This window comes from Hetaerina americana, unplaced genomic scaffold, assembly GCF_022747635.1.
Source record: "Hetaerina americana unplaced genomic scaffold, ioHetAmer1.1.p SCAF_1434, whole genome shotgun sequence".
Lineage (NCBI taxonomy): Eukaryota > Metazoa > Arthropoda > Insecta > Odonata > Calopterygidae > Hetaerina > Hetaerina americana.
In genome coordinates, this window is record NW_027286553.1 from 310 (window position 1) to 21,259 (window position 20,950).

Consider the following 20,950-nt stretch of genomic DNA (forward strand, 5'->3'; position numbering starts at 1 on the left):
TAGTATTGTCTCCCCGAGGCCAAAGTTACCATCCACGGTTTCACGACATTCTTCAAAATTTGCAAATACGCACACATTTGAAAAAATCCTCTGAAATCAGCACCTGTACGATTCATCCGATGAGGTTTCCTCGCCGGGTTAGCGAAACCTTCCCCATACTTCTCTGAAGCATTATGCTTAGCCACAATATCGTAAACAGTTGATCTGGGGTACCCAAATAATCTAACTATTTCGCTGGGCGAACGCCCAGCGCGTACTTTTTCGATTGTACTCCGCACTTGTACGTAACATCTCGGTCACTTTGAGGTTATGGTTTATTACTAGATGCCTATCGCTTTCAAGAATGACCTATATTATATATTCTGTATCAATTTTAATTTACGAATATAAGTGAACGCTGTATCACTCTAATGGTGGAACATAATGGACTCCGCGATGAAGGATGTCACAAAATATGTAACCGGCTGTTTTCGATTGTGGTGGAAAGATTTCTCTGTCTTCATCGGCATGTAAAAGTCAAGTAAAATTGTGTACTTATTTATGAGTTCTGACTTAGGGGAAGAAGGGACAGTATTAATAGGCAATATAGGCAAATTTATAAATTACATATCAACATAGCAAAATCCGAACGATCCCATCCTTCCCCGGTGGTTTAATTCTATTGATGTGGGGTCGATTTCAGAAACAGGGTTCCTTTCTCTCGCCAATAAATGAAAAACCACGCTCCCTGAATCTACGTTTGGTAAGTGCCTAATGCTCCTAGTGTAGTGTGAACAGTTTCTGACCTATAAGCTGGAAAGATCGACCCGGTTGTTGAGGTATTAGCCGGCTGACTCCGAGGTCGCAGCTTCGAATCGTGCAGTGCGAACGTATGTTTCATGGTTTGAGCTCTTGGTTTACACGGATCAGTCACTGAACAAAACCTGGTCTCATTTCCGTAATAGTGTTGACTATATTCGTTTCCTTTTATGTTTATTTCGGTATTGCAGTAGCTGCAATATCTCAAAATGAAATCTTTCTGCAATTTCTTCCGAGCGAACCAGCTAATCGCTTTCGCTGGTAATTAGGTTAACAGATTTTATGGAATTTTTATTGATTAATTGAATATTTCTACGATGAAAATGCATCTACATCTACACAATAATCTACAAACTATCGCGACAGCTTGTAGCGGGGGGGGTGCATGGAAAACATCCATTAATGCACAATTATAGGTTCATACATGCATGCATTTGAATATGCATTTACTTATGTGCACACACACGTAAACATCCGCGCATACATCCCAGAATAACAATATGTCGGTATCATTTAAAAAAATAACTGGGATATGATTCCGTGACATTCTTCTCTAACCTGATCACGGAATTGTAATAAAATACGCACCCAGCAGTGAAATATTAAAAAAAAATTAATTTAATTACCAATGTTAAGTCTTACCTTGAAATATAAGGGTCGTCCAGAAAGTAATTTACGTTTTGGACTAGCGTGACGATGATAGGGCTAGAGGCCCCATCTTGATGTCTATACGTCCCTATACTCAGTACGCATCCTGCTGTGTTAGTGTACTGCCTATGGTTATTCTACTTTGCTCACTGCGAACTTTTAAAAGGTGCGCTGTAATAGTAAATCCCGCGAGCTGTGAAGTGCGATCTGTGACTAGTTTTTAACTGGGAAAAAATCTCAAACGAATTAAAAGTCATAGGCAACTTTGTGAAGTTCGCGGAGACGGAATAATGAAGGCAGAGTGAGGCAGTGGTGCATTCAGTTTAAAAATGGCCGCACCAATGATCACGACGCGGACCGCAGTGGTCACCTTAGCCTTGTGACAGATGAACTAAGGGATGGCCAGTTCTTGGACAACATGGACATTCGTCCATTCACTCTTAAAATAACAACACCACATATGCAAAACACTGTTCACTCATCACTTAGTCGGTTCACAGCAAAACTTTCCCAATGAATGTTTTGAAGTTTTTTGCCAGTTAAAACCTTATTACTAAACAGGTTTTACATTTGGTGGCATTTTTAATTGTGTTGTTCATGTTGAAGTTACTTTCTGGACAGCCCACTTATTCCAGATTATTGACTCTGTTGTCCACATGAGCGTTATTAAACGTATACAACTTGATGAGAGTCACTCGTCGATCGAAAACCTCTCATTCTTCCGTTTTTATCGCACGCAGTGTTGCAAAAGATGAAATAATAGTGATTTAATCGGAATGATGTTAGCACTGGGAAGAGCTGAACCATCCATTCCTGGAACGCTTGCATGGATCAAGGACATACTCGACCGGGGAAATGACCATGGGATAAACGATTGATTTCATTGCTGCGAGAACCCCAACCCACCCCGCAGCATCAGCATTGGGCAAGTGATAAGATAAGAAGCAACTCAAGTCCATAACTGAATGATTTCCTCTCCTAATCTTTATCGCAAACGTCTCTTACTGGGATATATCTCTATTCAATAAATTTTCTGGAATGAGCTAAAAGGTTTTCTTATTCAAAAGAAGAGGAAAGAGGTGAGGTAATTGATATAAGACCTCAGGCATTGTGCGATACATTAAAAGACTCCTAGCCCGAGCGATCCTAGTTACGTAAAAGAAAACCTCAGAAAATTCATTATTTATTTTATTCAAATGCAATTAATTCATGCCATGCAGTTTGCTTTCTATCGAAGTATCAAAGGTTCCGTCTTTCAAAGGTGACTTACGACTTACTTCTTAAATAACTTGATCATTACGGTTAACGATTCCGAACTTTCTGGATATGAGGAGATATTTCCGTCATAAGCAAGTCTACCCGTAGCTTTACCTTTCATTTTACCTTTCATTTACCTTTCATTTTACTAAATGCTGCGCGATCAAACTTCAAGGAGTAGCCCTGAGACACAAAGACTACTGCCACCAGTAGATAGCGGCTAAGCAGTGAAGGCGTAGACCTTCCAGCGGGTTTTATAACGGAGGGATATGTGAGTTTTCTACTATTTTACAGGCATAACTAACTTTCGCGAGATTTACAATGAATTATTTTTATTTGACTCAATTATTATTTCTGTTAAAGCCCTAGTCTTCGCAATTTTTTAGCTGATTACTAACTGTCGAGATTAGGTTTTAAATGAACCCCGGGAACTAATACACAATTCCTTGGTCTTCTAATATACGCAACACTTCTAAACAACGTTTAGCACATAACCTGTTTCCATTAAATAAGCCATTCTTCGTATCAATATAATGTCTTAATTTTAATGTACGTTTATATATGATTTGTAGCAAACCAATCAAGTTGGGAAATTCTTAATCATCGATCATTATTTAAAGGGGGGGATCGAGATGGTGCGGGGGCTAACGTACTGGCTTCCCACCCTGAGGGCGCGGGTTCAAATCCTGGCGGTGTTGAATATTTTTCAGAGGTATCTCGATCCCTTCTTGAGGTGCTTCGTGGAGGGCACTTTGAGTGAGTTCGCCGTCCGTCGGATGGGACGTTAAGCCGCGGACCCCTTGGCGCCTTTCGTAAAGAGTAGGCTAATGCCGACGCCGGGTTTCTCTCCACCCTTCATCCTTTCCTGTCCATCCCCTATGGCGCAAATGACCTCAGTTGTCGGTCGCCTCCCCTCAAAACTACTACTACTTATTTAAAGGTAGAATTGTATCATTCATTACATAGAAAATATTCGAATGAAACACATCATATTTGGAGTGACTGTATAGTTTGTTTCTTTCCATTCGTCAAATTGTATCCAAATATATTTATTTTAAGAAATGTGTTACATTCCCTGGCACCTGCTTTTTGCTGTCGTGTGCAATGTGAAAGTAAGAGGGGAACGGGTTGGTGTGGTTGCTGCCGTTAACTCCGATCGTCCGGTTTCGAATCCCGGCGGCGGTAGAATTATTTAGAGGAGTCTAGATATTATTTTGGGGTGATATGTGGTGAGTACTTCAGGTGAAGCACGCCGTCCGTCAGATGGGACATAAGAATGAGGACCCCTTAAGCTAAGATTAGGCCAAACTCCGACTCTTCGAGTTTCTCTTCACCCTTCCTACATTTCCTGAACATCTTACCGCCTCCAAGTTACCCACGCATCCCAAAATGGCACATTTGACCTATGAGCTATCGGTCGCCTTCAAATATAATTGCTACTACTCAAAAAGGATTAATAAAATAAAATTAAGAGTTTACCTCTCTTTTTCCAAATGCTTGTTTGTAAAGAGGGGTTGGATAGGTTTTCCAATTTGTATCATTTAAGTACAGAACTTTTTTCACTGACAGTTAGTGTTCTTTCCTGCACCTACACTGCCTTGGAGAAGCACGTAAGTGCGTACGTGAGTGCGGAAATTCCTTCGGGGAGAGAGCTCGAGTTACCAAAACTAAGATGCGTTATCATATGATGACACAATCCCAAGGTGGAGTGTTTACCGAGGCTCTCCACGTTTTATCGTCTCCTCTTCGAACGCCAAGTTTCCAATGTTGACGCGCTGCACATGCCGCCAGTCTTGGAGATATCTGGGAGCGGTGCTGATATAATTTCCAGTAAAGGAATTTCCCTCAAGAAGTTCTACTAGTTTGTCATTTTAATTTCCTGCATTGATTTTTTTCGACAACGATGCTCTCTTTTACTGGTAATTTAGAAATTCGCCCGAAATACCTCTTGAACCGCGCACCGCGTAAAATAACTCCTAATGTATTAGTGGAAATATAACTGGGTAAACATTTTGCAATTAATTAATGAAAACGATTTGTGTGTCGTTTTAATAAATTAATTGTGACATGTTTACTCAGCATATGTATTTCTTCCCGCCTATAGGTGGAATTTGCACAAGTTAAGGCTTCCAAGGTAAACTTTGCGTCATATGCAAATTCATTTACATTGTTCTTCTCGAATTATATGTCTAGCGAGGGGATAGTGAGCACCGCAAGCCTAGTCGACGTTACGTTATCTTACGCTAAACTCACTTATTTCTCTACGAAATCCGTCACGAAGGGTGTGTGGTCGAGAATTGAAGGCGAAGTTGACAATTTATCGCCGATCCAAGCACTTAGTGCTGGAAATATTTTTCCCTCGTAATGAAAAGGCAGCAATGGGAAATTGGTGCATTGATGGTGATTACATTAGTTAAATGGCCAATTATCTATCTGGTACTAGCGATGATGCCTATCGGTGAAAGTATTCGTATTACTCTCATCTCATGCTCACAACGCAGAATACAAGAAACATTCATTCATAGCACTATATGAAACGAAACTCTTATTTTTAGAAATTGATCTTACTTTTACCCTCTCTTCTTAGCCTCATTTTGTTACAATTTCAAGGAATATTAAGCATATTATAAGAGTTATATATGAGAGCTTCGCGTGGCCACTAAATGTGATATTCTATATTTTCTCACGTTACTTCAACATTATTTCTTTGAAGAAATTTACGTAGATATAAAAGGTACTTAGTGGGGTTCGATCCCGGGGCAATCAGGTCTAACACCAGATCATCTGGGATGGCTTAATGTGCTGATTAGCCCGACCTAATATTTGACCTTGAACAAAGCCTCCTCCGGTCGACTTTTTCTAATCGACCGATTTAGAAATATCAATTAATATGAAACACTCGCATAAGATTTTCATTTTGAACGAGCGCGTTTTTGACTTATTATGCTTCCGTGTATGTATTTATTACAAAATGATAACTCTGTAGAGCGAATCTTGTGTCGTCGACGCGGGAAAAAAGTGTTTCAACATCAACCTTTCCACCTATTTACACCAAACACCACCAAATGTCATAACATGTATATCTCATAAATCTTTTGGAATTAATCGGATGACTTCCATTCGACTTTCAATTTACACATCTAACTCTTCTAAAACTTCATAACCATCGTATGGAGCTGTGGCTGCCAATAAAGAAACACCAATGACAAATAGTGTGGCTGTTCAGAGTTATGAATATTTAAGCGTTACGCAATAAATCAGGCATATGACAGTGGTGTATTTGAAAGAAAATTATAAAGTAGATTCTTTGATGTTACAGTGTAGCGAAATTAGTTGACAACAATCTTTCCGGTTAAAACGCAAAGACTTTGACCCTTTCCTCTTGCTTTACAGCTTTTTATAATTTGCAGTATCAGTTGGAGTCTGGTTAGGAGAGACTGAGAAATGTTGGCGTGTTCTGTCTGTGTCCATACAAACCCTTCCTTAAACGGTAGACTACTACTGCTGCTAGTAAAAATTTAAAATGCCAGTGTCCCAAGATTTCTCCGAAGACGTACACGAGAAAAAAACATGGCTTTTCATGTAGATTTCAGTCGAGTCCTAATTTTTACTAACAATTACGATTAAAAAATACGATATTTTACATATAAAAAAAACTTTAAAAATAAGCATCCCATCTCTGGGTTCCATGACTTTGGCCTCATTCTTTCCCACGTCTCATTGCCCGAGCACACGGTGCACCGTCGCATTGTTTCTGTCCTCGCTTATTCACTTGCGCCCACGACTTTCATAGCGGCCCCCCACCATCAATCCCATCGACTTATTCCTGTCGCTGAAGAGTCCGCAGTAAGTTCGGTCACCCTCCTCTGGACGATCGCCGTTCACGGCGACATCCAGAAGACCCGCACGCATGGTCGTCAGAACGGCCTCAACCATCGGGGCCCGGGCGACCGCAGCCAGCCAACGTGGTGAAGAAACACTATCTATACCCACACAAAGCGCTCGCCCTCGGGCCGCCCGACACGCACCAAGTCACACCCGCTAGCCTCGCCCACGGAAAATAGGAAGGAAAAAAAATAAAACGAAAGACCGCGCCAAGCCCCGCGTTTCAGGGCCTTCCTTTAGTGAATGGTTGGGAGGGGGTGAAGAAGTTTTCGTGCAGGGGTGATGAGTTGAACGAAAATCAGTCATTCATTCTCTTCTAACAATGACCCCGACGAGGGGAAAATGTAGAATTATCAAGTTCCTATTCATCCCGATGTATGTATTATTTGAGACTGCGTGGTGTTCTATGAGGGTGAATGGTGGCGTATAAACCACGACCTGCTACTCCTTTTACGCGGTCCCGGTACAGCGGTGCTATTTTTTTTAATTTAACGATATTTGTAATTTAGCATTATTGGTCGAAAATGATAAAACAATTTGTTTGGTTATTAAATTCAATAAAAATTCATTTTTTAACAATTACGAGGTTACTTCGTGTACCCACTAATACAATAAAACAATTTTAATAAACGATCAAACTAACTTCTACATCTGCTTCAGTGTTTTAAAATTCGGCCCGGAAGCTAAGAGAGTGAGTTGTACGACCTGTTGACAGACAAAGTTTGTGTATCACCGAAGAATGTATGTATGGTATTTGAAATTTCAAAAACATTTTTTGCATAAAATAAATAGGGCATATAATTTTTTTGTCAAATTTAATGAAGATATTTGTTTCCAACACTTTGTAGTAGTGTGCTTGATGTAATAGAACAACTTAAATTCGCGATGTAATTTTCACCTATAATTTTCCTAGCACGAATGCTAAGAACGTATTTGTTGTGCGGCCCATTATTAGAAATAAGTTCTGCATTAAATTAAGTTAAACGTTCGGCGACTGAAGGATGACTGCAGGATCAATACCAAGACCTTTGGTCATTCCCGTCCGGAACTCGAGATGTGTGATTTTATGGGTGTCAGAACTTTCTAGAAAACCGCAGGCGACACGAGGATAAAGGACGAGCTCCCATCCTCCCCTAGCCTGTGTGAATTCCTCACGCCGGGAGGCTTATGCAAGGTGTGGCTAACCCTCACATATCTAGCAGTCTCTCGGGTTGAAGACTTTTGCAGATTCCATTTTGCTCCTGGCACCGATCTGTCAATATCGTCAGCCCTCCCTCAGAAGTCCACCCGAATAAAATCATTCTCAGATATCAACCCGGGAAAAATATGATGAAATTATACTACATAGAGAAACTCAATATTTTATTTGAAATTCACCCTTTAATGAATTCATAAAAAAACCATAAACACAGTAATCAACCCGAAGGTCGGCTTGGTAATTGATGGTAGAGTTCACCCAGTACTAAGCCCTATACGGCGTGTGAAATTCACACATCAGGGTAGGGGGGCCAGTTCCTTTCCCTGTGCCGGTTATGGTTTCCCAGGAAGACCTGGTACCCGAAAAATCACTTTAGCTTGGGTGGAGCTGCAGGTGCCCTGAGTGCCTCGCCCGGGAATCGAACCCGAATGAATTTATATTGTATCAAAAATCGAACGCTTAAGTGTAAGAATATGTTTGAACGGACTCATATTTGTGCATGAATTGCTGGGGCCCCTATACCCCCCGCCACAGCCCCTCACGTGGTTTTTTTCGTGTAGATGTTGGCGGAGAAAGGATGAAAAATACCTGCATCTTAGAGCAATTTTTCGAGGACTGAATCTGAGGTATTGATATGAGTCCAACAAAGACCTTTGAATGCCATATGCATCTACACAATACTCTGCAAGGACCTGTGGCACGGGGTGTAAAGGCACTGGGCTTTAAGCTGTAAGTTCCTACTTTTGCATAAATAAGACCTTCATATTTGCATAGGCATAAAAACATGTACGACTGCTCATATACATGCTCAATGCATGCTCATGCCACCATTAATTTTAAAACTTATTCATTTCGATTATGTCTTCTGTTGAGGACAGAAATGTGAGCAGTATAAGTTCGTTTGGCTGAGTAGGGAGAATATCTGGCAATTAAATAGTTGACGTAACGGGGAGAATCATCTATTTCCTTAAAATTAACATGCAATAATATCAGTTTTATGGAAAATTAATTATCGTGCATTAATAGAAATATAAGTTCAAAAATCTTAGTATTCAGGCACAGCAATTAATTCACCAATTGCTTCGCTTGCTTTAAGGAGTGTGTATGCCTCCCGTAAAATCCAAAACCATCGGTGTACTATCTTTTTTTCTTCCTTACTCTACATTTATGGAAGCAGTTCCCGAGATCCATCCCCTCCTCTTTCGCAGTTCACCCATTACACGGAGTGAAAATTAATAAGAATTCGTCTTGTATTTAAATGAAAAAATAAAATTCGATGTTACACCAATGTGATAAAGTTTTCAAGCAGGCAATTAAAGATGACATACTCCTTCCGAAGGGAATGTTATTCGCTAACAGTGGAAGGCCGGCGGTCGAAAAAAGAAACCATTTGGAGTCAGTTGCCCCTCCCCATCGTATCACATCGCATTAGGTTAAGGTGGTCTCCTGTGGGAAATGAGGAAATGGAGCGGCCTTGTTACGGAGTGTGACCCTTCGACACATTTTGTAACCGAACACCAATCCCTAAGTTCCATGCATGGGTCTGTCACCCCCACTGACGACCCTCAATCGGCATCGTGGTTGAGTAAGCGTGAGTTTTTTAAAATTTTCCCAAAATACGTCCTTCTGATATTTAAAGCAGGAGGGTAAAATGATATTATTTTTAGTGAACATTTATGGTCGGTATAAACGGTAGGCTATACTATATACCTTGAAATTTTAGACTGGAGCCCAATTTCAAACGGTGTTTTTAATACGTTGCTTCGAATTTCTTTCTCACATCATGATACATGCGCGATGACGTGTTCCCCCTTAAGTCTAATGAAATTTATCCGAAATATTTCCGTAAGGTGACATTGAAAGTTCCAGTAAAAGGTCAGTGTGAACTTAGATCGCATCTGCAACGCTGCATGTGCCTCTTGAGCTCGTCATTTCCAGGGAGATCAATATCTTTAGAATTTTCAAGACCGAGAGGAAGGAGGATTTGAACGAAATAAGGTCAGACGCCAAAGAGTGCGAGTGCTATTTTTATTATTCGTATATACTACGTAAGAATTCAACCTCACAAATATGTATTCTTATGAGCAATTCAAGCAGAAAATATAAATCAATACAATGTTTCAAACAATGGAGAATAAATAATGCGAGCATGAACATACGTGCGTGTGTGTGAGTGTGTTTATATATATATATATATATATATATATATATATATATATATATATATATATATATATATATATATAAACACAGATTAGATTTTTAAAACATAGAAACACATAATAAAACATAGATTATATATGTATATATATGTATTTATATATTTTTAAACCATTAACATAGTAATCAACAAAAAGGTCCGTTTAGTAGATGATGGTAGAGTTCACCTAGTACTGAGTCCAATAGCGTGTGAAATTCGCACATTATGGTAGGGGAGCCGGTTCATATTCCTGTGTATGGTATCCCAGAAAAATATGGTACCCGAAAAATCACATATACGTAGCTTGGGTGGAGCTAAGGGTGCCCCAAGAGGCTTCCCAGGGAATCGAACCCGGGCTCCGGTCAGCAGTCCAACGTTCTACCCCTGGACTACCGCGACCCCCCAACACACACATATTACACACACACACACACACACACACACACACACACACACATATATATATATATATATATATATATATATATATATATATATATATATATATATATATGTATCATAAACAATACATAAGTACATACGTATAATTATGCATAATATGCACGCATTCAATTCTTATTTCTTGAATATCATAATTTTTTTCCAAATCGCCTCAATTATTCAGGAATCGTTCATTTTAGAGCCCTGTAGGGCCCTAAAATAAAAGGTATATAGCCTTTAGCCCTTGGGCCTTAGAGCCAATTTTGGCCCGCCTATTGGGAGCAACGTGAGTCTCCTCCCACCCATCATCTTTCCCAGTGAATCAACGTCAAGTCCTTGTAACTCCTCGCCATGAGGTCCTTTCTGACATGCTCTTTTGATATTCTCCAATTGACCTCGTCGCCGGGATGCGAATACAGAACACGATAACTCCTAATTGGAATAATTGCAAAGCCATAATGATTTGCTTGATATTTCGGCATTCTGAACCACTGTGCTGCGTAGTGGGCAGCAAGGTGTTGCAGGAACACGAGACTGAAATAATAATCGTAATTGTTTCCTACTTAAACTGCCGATATCTGTAATTCGAAGGTAATTTTTTGATTCAAGATTTTTCCCAAGCGTTGCGAATATTCGAGAAGTTTTTTTATAATTTTAATGCTTATCCTGCTCCGGAGGTCCAAAGAAGAAAGATTATGAAACTGTGTGATCATCATAAAGTTTAGCGATATCAAGATTATCTACCCATGATTGTGACCACTCTTCGCCACTCTAAGTTAAGTTCTTTGCCCTCTGACAACTCGCTTTTGCGCCCGTTCTTCTCTATTAGAACTTGATTCACTTGGCCCCCAACGAGGTCCTGGATATCCAGGAAGAGGCGAAAGGAAACGACGTTATTTTGCCAAGGATATACGTATTTGAGTAAACGGCGATGAGATTTTGTCATTTCTCTCGGTAATGCGTAAAATCGTTAATTATAATTAGAAAATAGTTACTTTGTGAAAAAGAAGATCCGTCGTTTTTATTTGAACGCATTATCAGGTGACTTATACAACGAAAAAGAAGAAGTATTGATCGGTACAAGTTGCGGAGATGAGATTTATGAGGAACATGTTTGGCAAGACTCATGGTGATCGATTTAGGAATGGGAAATAGAAGAAGACTAGGTGAAGAAACTATGCGAGATAGAATTGAGGAGTCGTGATAGAAATAATACAGCGCCGTAAAGAGAAGACCAGAGGGCGTCATGTTAATGGAGATGTTACAGATGAGAGCACAGGGAAGAAGACAAAGAGGGAGGTCGAAAATAGGAGGGCAGGTATGTTAAAGAATGGAATCGAAGCGAAAGGAGAGGATTGAGACAAGAAAGAGGAGAAAAAATTAATGGGCAGGAAGTGGTGGAGAGGCTTTTCGATGCGACGACCAGTTAGATAGATGGAAAACGCCCAGATATACGCATATGCGAATTCTTTCCGAAGAACTTCATCGAATGGATGGGTTGAAATGAGGAAGGCAGCATCACAGTGCCTCCACAAGATGTGAAAAGAACTTATCTCATTGAGAAACTAAATCAATGTCGAATCCGGTCAGGTTGGTCATACGGATGAACTAGTCGGGCTTCTGATCCAAAGCTCTTGGGAGGTCAGTCGCAGGGATGGATGGATGTCTTTTAAACTTCTATGTTGGACCGCAGGTGAGCCTGACAAGAAGCGAAGGCTCATGGAGATACGAAGGCTATGTGTGTCACCAGGAGCGTCCGGCAGAAAAAATTGTATACATAAACAAAAGGAATGGTGTAGATGCTTGATGTTGCATTATGACGGTCGTCTGGAATACATGCAACACTAACATGGGAAGTTAAGTTAGCACGTACGGGGATTCAAAGGAAAAAAAAATTCCAAATATGAGTGTAGGAAAAAATTGTCAGAAATGGGCTGAAAGGGTGATGCATGATAAGACGGGAAGGGTGAACTTGAGAACAATCAAATGTAGAGAAAAAAAGTGTAAAATTGAAAGGCTTGAATTGCCATTTCGTGCGTTCCAGGAAGTCTAATGTTGAGGACTAAGAACTCGACAGGCTAAGTTCTTACATGAGAAATAGCACCGGGAATTATTTGCGAGCATGTTTCACCTTCAATGCGATGAATAAAAATTACTCGGCGAATTTCCACGCTTTATAGTTCCACGTTCTATAGTTGGTAACGACATACAGTGCCAAAACCATTGCCGCCTAAATAATTCAGTATGAAAACTACTCATTTTCCTTTATCAAGAAAAAATCCATATGATTTATCGAAATACTTCGAAGTAGCACTCAAATATATTTGCAATGGACTAGGACAATTAAATTCCACTCAGGGATTATTGTCAGCGTTAGGTAAATTTTCCTTAAAATCTTCCCGTTTTCTCTTCATTTACTTGGATGCGTGTAACAAGATGGTAAGGAATATGAGGATCCGAGCATGATTATAGGATGTCCATTTGATGTTCACATTTGTCCAATAACTCGGACGAATCAGGTTGCTGGTATAATGTCCATTACTCTGCCGATTGTGCTTTTCACAAAGAACCATAATTATAATTGCTCTTTTGGGTATTTGAATCGAGAATAGACGCTCTCTTCACAAGTATATGTATTAACTTTGATTATATATAGAATATGTGTGTGTGTGAATATTAATGAATATGTGTATATATATATATATATATATATATATATATATATATATATATATATATATATATATATATATTATATATATATACATATATATAAATTTCTTCGAAATGGAACGCTCTTCGGCGACGCACAAATATAGAAAACACAGATGTAGATTTTTTTAAAAATAGAAACACAAAGAAAGGACACTCAGATATGTAGTTTTGACGTTTCGACGGCTCGACCGTCGTCATCAGATATGCATATATATATATATATATATATATATATATATATATATATATATATATATGCATATCTGATGACGACGGTTTAATATATATATATATATATACGGTTTAATCGGTTTAATATATATATACGGAGAGAAGTCTCTGTCGGAGGAAGGTGACATGATCGCTGAAACGTTAAGCAAATCCCCAGTAAAGAGTCCTTTTATTGTGTTTTCTATTTTTAAACATTTCATCCCTGAACGAAAAAATCAGAAATCCAAAGAAAATGGGCGGAGGAAATATTGAAAGGTAGTGGGGATGTTAAAGGCCATGTTTGAAGGGAGAATGTTGTATAAACGGTGTAGACGAAGGAAGTGAGAAGGCTTTTTGGACAGCATGAGGAGAGGTTAAAGATACGAAGGAAGGAAGAATGGAATAAATTTTGGACAAACAAAAGGAAATTCTCGAAGGTGACACTTGTTAACAGTTCAAATAGTCCAGATTGGAATGGTTAATAAAAACCTATCTTGAATAGGAAGGATACCTTGAATGAAAAAACAAATCTATACAACTGTGAAGTACCGTATAATACTTAGCTTTTAACTTCATTGATTACAGAGAAAATTTGACAATTTTAATGCGTCCGTTTTTTCGCGCCTAAGATAACCCATTTCTCATCATGCTAATATAACGGGCTATTTAAATTTATTATAGCTATTCTGCAGTATTGCAATTTTGTCGAAACTAGCGAAAGGCTGATTGGTATTTTCGGCCTCTTAACAAAATTTCTCTTGCATTCCAATGGAAATATTGTATTTTTATCCCCAAGAGTTATAACAATACAGTTTGCAAACCTGTGCTAAGATTGACCTTCAGTCAATCTTTCATTAATTAATTTCTGGATCACAGGATCACAAGACCGAGATCTGGGATGAGATTCTTTCTGGGATCGGTATAGGAAAAATTGCAATTCTCTCGGATTCTCTTCTTTTGACCCTATGCCAAAAAAAGCATAGACATCCATTCCTCGGAAAAGGAATAATAATTTGTAATTATTCCTTTAATGAATATTCATAAAACTGTTTATCCTATTTTGGTCATAGCTCTTTCCTACACAGTTTTAATTTCAGTAAATTTTTATTCGACGCGTTTCCCTCCAAGATGATACTACAGGAACTGCTATAAAACCGTTCGCCACTTGATAAGCGGAAGTTAGAGCTTCAGTCGTCGAATCATGGTATACCCTCCTATATATACTATTGTATGTACTATCCTACATAATATACTATTATCCATCCGTATTTCAAATGTTAACTTTGAATAAATTATGGTAAAAATTAATTGAAAAACGTTCAAATTTTCATTAACATTTCACTCAACGCGTTGATAAGATACATTTTAAATTCTAACTTGACGTGGTAATGTTGCAGGCAAATATGCTTTATTGCAATGATTTAAATATAACTAGGATAATATAACAATGCATGAAAAACTGGATAATTTGCTAAACTAGAGTACTGTGACAGCTATTTTTATTATTTTTCACATTCCAGTAGTAATGGCTAGACAACTTTATTTATAAAACAGGCATTTTATTCTATTGTTAATTTTTTTAATAGATTCAAGGAGTGGGTCGCGGTAGTCCAGGGGGTAGGGCGTTGGACTACTGATCGGTGGGCCTGGGTTCGATTTCCGGGCAAGCCACTCTGGGTACATACAGCTCCACCCAAGCTATGTGATTTTTCGGGTACCAGATCTTCCTGGGAAACCATAACCGGCATAGGGAAAGGAATTGACCCCCCTACACTAATGTGTGAATTTCACACGCCGTCGAGCTTAGTGCTGGGTGAACTCTTCCATCACCTACCAAGCCGACCTTCAGGTTGATTACTGTGTTTATGGTTTAGATACTAGGAAGCATTGCTGCCATGAAGGAATTCAGTTTTTCAAAAAGAAACTTGAAATTAGCAACGCGTGAATAAGCTGATTATTAGAATAGTCCAAACACTTAGTAATGCATGGTTTCAAAATATCGAAACAAAACTAGTAAGCTAACGGCTTAAAATTCTTTTTCGTAAAATAATAAATTTCTTTCGACTGTTAGTTAAAGGAAGTCATTCTTTTAAACTAATTTAAAATAAACTTCAAACTTAATTTTAAAAGTTTTAAGTTTTAATTAATACATGAAGAATAAAAGTTCCCGCAGCAATTCACAAAAATGGATCATGAACTGAGTTAAGTTTAAATTATCTAAGTCTGCTGAGCAGAGCAAGCACTCTATTTTAGTGGCGTTTACTCTCACCATAAGGATATACAAAAAGGTATCTACAGTTCAAGAATGGCGTGTGAATCAATGTTTGTTAAGAATAAACGAGTGGACACTATCTGATATCACGGAAACGGGTTAGTTTGGAGATGATGTTACATTTTGTGTCATTATCTCCGGACTCATACATGATGAAAGATCCATTTTGTGAAATCACCAGGCTAAAACGTTCCCTGAGTTGTATAGAGGAGGCGGTAAGCTAACTGAAGGCTGAAATGAATGTAAAAAATATTCGGTAGGTACAAGAATAAAATCGTAATTCGCATGGCCAGGTTAGGGCTGAATGAATTGGAAGTTGTGGAGGAAAGTTGATATTTTGACTGTCATCAATCGGTGATCAATGGTCCTCTAATATTATTTAAATAAGGTCATACGCAATCCACCGAGAAATTGGCCTCTGTTCTGCCAATTGAGAAGTGAAAAAGTGGAAGCAAGGGAATTCCTTGCACACTTACAAAAGGTACTCAGTTATAAATACCGTGGAATCTGAGGCGCTGACCACTTTCTTCAAGGTCAATATTTCCTTCCCCCCAACACCCGCTTTTCCCCTCCTTAGCTTCTCCCCTGAATGCGCTGAATCACACCGTCCGTCTGCTCAGATCATTCCTGGCTTGTTTTGAAGTGAATTATCGCAACTTTCAACGACTACACAGAAAAAAACATTTGAAACAGCGCACGTCATATTATTTTTAGTTCAATTACCATGTCTTATTCTATCAGTTAGGTTAACCGCGGAAAAATTGTAATTACATTATGATTTTAAAAACATTAATGCGGCAAATCATTCAATAATTTTAGTAGCAAAAATTTAGTTACCATAAAAATAAGTGGAACATAAAGACACTTTAAGTTAGCTGATACTGTTACTAGCAGCATAGCTATATTGCAACACAACACGGTCTGCGTCTCTGCCCATGCTCTCAGCTAAACTCTAACAGTGCGTGTATAGAATAAATAATTGAGGTAAGAATAACGAAGAATAAAATTGCCTTTAGATTTATGAAAATGGCAGATAAAATTAATGACCAGGTTTCGTGAAATACTTTTGAACAATTTATTCTTTTAATTTTTCTCGGATTTGGACCAATGTTCAATTTTCTCCTACATTCTCTTTTCGGTGGTTACTTACATCTTAAAATGTTTCATTGTAAAGAAAAGGATTAATCTCTTTGAATGAAAGAGATACTTCCAGTTCAAATTATTGCCATTGACAGTTGCTCTCTCTCAGAGCGCAATTCTTTGCGCGATGCAGTCGTGATGAATTTTATGAATTTCCCACCAATTTAAATGTAAAAGTCTGGCTCTAGTATTTTAACTTGGGATAGTGTTTCGCGACCTCTGACCGCGAATATTAAAAGGCTAAAGGCATTAATGTAAGCGTCTTCCTACTTTAAAATTACTAATTTACGCCAGCAATCGGACCGGAGTTGCATCTTACTTAGATTATTGCGGGAGTTGTTTCTGTAAGCCTTGTCAAGACACTGCATTAGAACGAAGTCCACGAGAACTTATTGATGCTTACCATAATGAAAAATACTCATAACATTCGTGGGATTCAACTCTTCTCAAGTTTCAAAATCTCTATATATGAAGCCAGTTTGGTCGGTAAATGAATATGCCGTACCTGTTTAAGAAAATGAGATGAGGAAGAGCAATCAGTACCTTAATGTATCCTTCCTAGTCCTTTGCTCCCCAATGTGAAGTTAGTGGTGTCTTTCGCGGTGGTCCTGGAAATTCAGATGTTCCGTTGCACTTGGTACGTGGCCATAGTAATTGTTGTCACGGGATTTACGCATTTGTACATGCTTCCTCCTTACTTTGTGTTGGCTTCTCCTTCGAAGTTACCGAAATGTCCACCTCATTCCATGGGGACAGCACGTCCTATCCTCTCTATCTATCCATTCTCCGATTTCCTCTCACGTTTTCCTTTGTTCTTCGCAGTGTAAGTTCCCGTTCGCCGGGCAAGATGGCACTACGCTCCGAGAACCTGGCGGCGCCACCTTCAAACCGACTCCGACTTCATATGATGGCGGCGGCCTACGGGCTGCTCCTGCTCCTTCTCTACGCCTCGGAAATACAAGGGGCCGCCATTAGGAAGGCCGCCGGCGGGCCGCCGACGACACCTGCACACCCGAACGAGGTCGGGGGCCAACAGGTTGACGGGGGGTTGAGGCGGCCGGAGGAGATGGGGACTAGACCCTTGAGGCGGGTGGCCAGGGATCTGTCGGATGAAGAGTACGACGAAGACTATTGGAACAGTTCCGATGAGGGGGAGGACGAGGCGACTAGCGTCGCCCCGGAGGACTCACCAAACACCAAGGACCCCGCGGAGGGGAGTGAGGAAGAGACGTCGGCGGGGAATACCGAAGAGGGAGAGGAGGAGGAGGCGTCTGAGGGCTCAGAGGGAAAAGTTGACACGGAAGACGCCGCCTCCGCGACGGCAGGTGACGACGACGCCTCAGTGGAGACGGGAAGTGCGGAAGGAGGGACCGCGAAGGAGGAGGACGATGACGATTGGCTGAATTACAACTGGTCCAATGAAAGCGGAGAAGAGGGAGGCGAGGGACACTCTTGGGAGAGCATTACCGAGAAACATGACGAAGATGGGGCGGGAGACAACGCTTCCTTCAAGGGAGCGGCCGAAGGATCCGCGGAAGGAGAGGAAAACGTGAAAACTGAGGAGTCCGAAGATGACGCGGGAGACGACGATGACCCCATCGCGAACGAAATATCGACCGAGAAATGGAAGTCCAAATCGGAAGTCAACGGAAAGGCCTCGTCTCACGAAACGGAGGAGAGCTCTTATGAAGACGTCGAGGAGAACTCTGGTGTCAGCGAGGGGACGTATTCGGAACCGGAACACGAGACGGAACAGGAGACGGAAGCAGACTCGGATCCGGAATTGGTGGCAATTGTGCCTGCAAATTCGAGCGGACAAGCCCATAACGACACGGAAGAAACCAAAGAGAGCGGGGAGGAAGCCGGCAGTGGAACAATGGAAGGGGTTGGAGAGGACTGGGAAGGGGACAAAGACGAAGCGGCTGAGGCGGAGGAAGATGATGGAGAGAAAGCCGAAGATGAGGACGTAGGCGACAAGGGGCTGGACAAGAGCGGGGAGGAGAACGAATCCTGGGAGGAAGATGAGGAGGCCAGTTGGGAGGCGGGCCACGGAACTGCTGTGGACACGGGAATGGTGGCGGGTGGCAAGAGATGCAAGGAAGGCGTGGGCAAAGAGGTGGGTGAGGAGGGTGGAGAGGATGAATGGAGTGAGGAGGACTGTCAAAATACATTGGCGAAAGGCAAGGCACTGGGGACCGAGGAGGTAGAAGGGATGGGCGTAGGAGGAGAAGGGTCTGGGGAACCTCCAGATGAGGGAATCGTGAAGGAAGGATCTCTGGAAGACCAGAGCGAAGAGTGGGATGATGAGGATGAAGAGGGAAGCGGGGAAGAAGAGAAAACGGAAGGGATTGGCGTAAACTTAAGCGATGGCGATGAAGATAAGGGGAAAGACAGTGTTGAGGATGGAGAGGAACACGATGGAGAACATGCTGAGGGACATGAGGGGAAAGGTGATGAAGATCATTCTGGGAAACATGATGGAGGGGTGGTGATTGGGGAGCATGATGAAGAAAAAGAAGATGAACGTGAAAGTGAAGAGTTAGGGGTGGAAGAGGGGAGAAGTATCACGACCGAAAGTGAAGAAGAGGGAGAGGAGCCGGAAGGAAGCGGCGGAGGTGAGGGCGATGACCACGGAAGCGGCGAAGGCGGGATTAAGGGATCGCAGCTGGACGTCGGGATTAAGGGCGAGGGCAGCGGAAGCATCGAAGAAGAGGGAGGAGAAGGCGAGACAGACGATTCAGAGTCGGAGGAGGAGGTGACCGAACCCGTCCCCGCCGTGGTGCGCGTGGTGCACCAGGAGCACCAAAGCCCGCCCTTCCACTCGGGAGCAGAGGAAACAGGAGGCGAGGAGGGGGAAGAATCGGAGACAGAAGAGACGGATGATAACGGGCCACACTTGGGGGTTGATGAAAAGGGCGCAGAAGAAGGCCCACACTCAGGAGAGGAGGACACGACGGAGGAGAACGAGGTAACGGTGGTGCACGGTTCAGTCTCCGGCGAGGGCGGGGAGGACGAGGGCCTACACTCTGGGGAGGCTGATACGGAAGAGGGCAGCGTAACCGATCCTCCGGGAGAAAGTGAGGCTGATGACGATGATGAGTGGCCGGAGTCGGAGGAGGAAGAGGCGGACCATCGCGTGCCATATTCCGGGGTCGACGAGGTTGGGAACGGTGCGGAAGAAGGGGAAGGCGCTATCGCCAACATCTCCAGTAACGTTTACGAAGGTATCGACGGGGAGGCCCAGCCCGAGTCGACCACCACCGAGGAGGAAGGTGATGTCGCGGTGGTCCACGTTCCACACTCCGCCGACGGCGGGGAAGAGGAAGACGAAAGCAGGCCAAAAGCGGGTGAGGAGTCAGGAATGAGTAGTGGTGTCCAACCGGGAGAGGGAGGCGAGAAAGACGAAGACGAGTGGCCGGAGTCGGAGGAGGACAGGAAGGACGTCCACGGGCCGCACTCAGAGGGATCTGAGAAGGAAGAAGAAGCTCCGCATACGGACGGGGTGGAGGAGGAGGACGCCGGGGCGACGGAAGTTATCTCTGCGGAGGCAGGACAGGGGGAGGATGAGGACGACGTCTCCGATAGCGAGGACAAATGGTACCTCCGCTCCGAGTACGACGACCTGGACTTCGGGGACGAGGACGAGACGGTGACCCCGAGGAAGAAGACGGAGAGCGAGGAGGACCCCTTCGGCTTAAAAATGATCCCAGGCCTCATTGCCAACATCTCCGGTAACGTGTACAAAGGTATCCTCGGGGAGGCCAAGCCTGGGTCAACCACCACCCAGAAGGTCCCGCCGAACACCTCGGAAGGCCGGAAGACCCAGAACGCTGTCGAGAATCAGGGCAAGGCCGGCATTTCTGTTCGCAAGATGAAGGTAGTGGCGGATCTGGGTGCAGCACCCTTCCCGGCAAACGCGGAGGGAGGAAACCCGGAGACCCCGGTCCAGGGAGAGGCGTCCTCGGAGAAGGGCGACGACGGTAGCGGCGGAGACGACAAAGTCAGCGACACACTTATTACGTGGGTTGCCCTGGGTGTGGTAGCGGCCGTGTTCTTCGGCGTCCTGGGCTACGTGTACGTCCGGGGGAAGAAGACAAGCGGCAAGGGTGTGGTAAAGAACGGTCGGGGACCGGGGGTGGACGAGGAGAAGGCGACCGTGGCCAAGGACGTAGAAATGTCCCTGCTG

General features: G+C 42.1%; 1 protein-coding gene across 1 annotated transcript; it reads left to right on the top strand.

Moving 5' to 3' along the window:
- Window positions 1-17,611: 17,611 nt before the first annotated feature.
- Window positions 17,612-20,875, top strand: LOC139686631 (protein starmaker-like; the record flags this gene model as incomplete). The annotated part of the gene is made up of 1 exon (XM_071583669.1): window positions 17,612-20,875. A coding segment is annotated over exon 1 (3,264 nt), but the record flags the coding sequence as incomplete, so codon positions are not given.
- Between the last annotated feature and the right edge of the window lie 75 nt (window positions 20,876-20,950).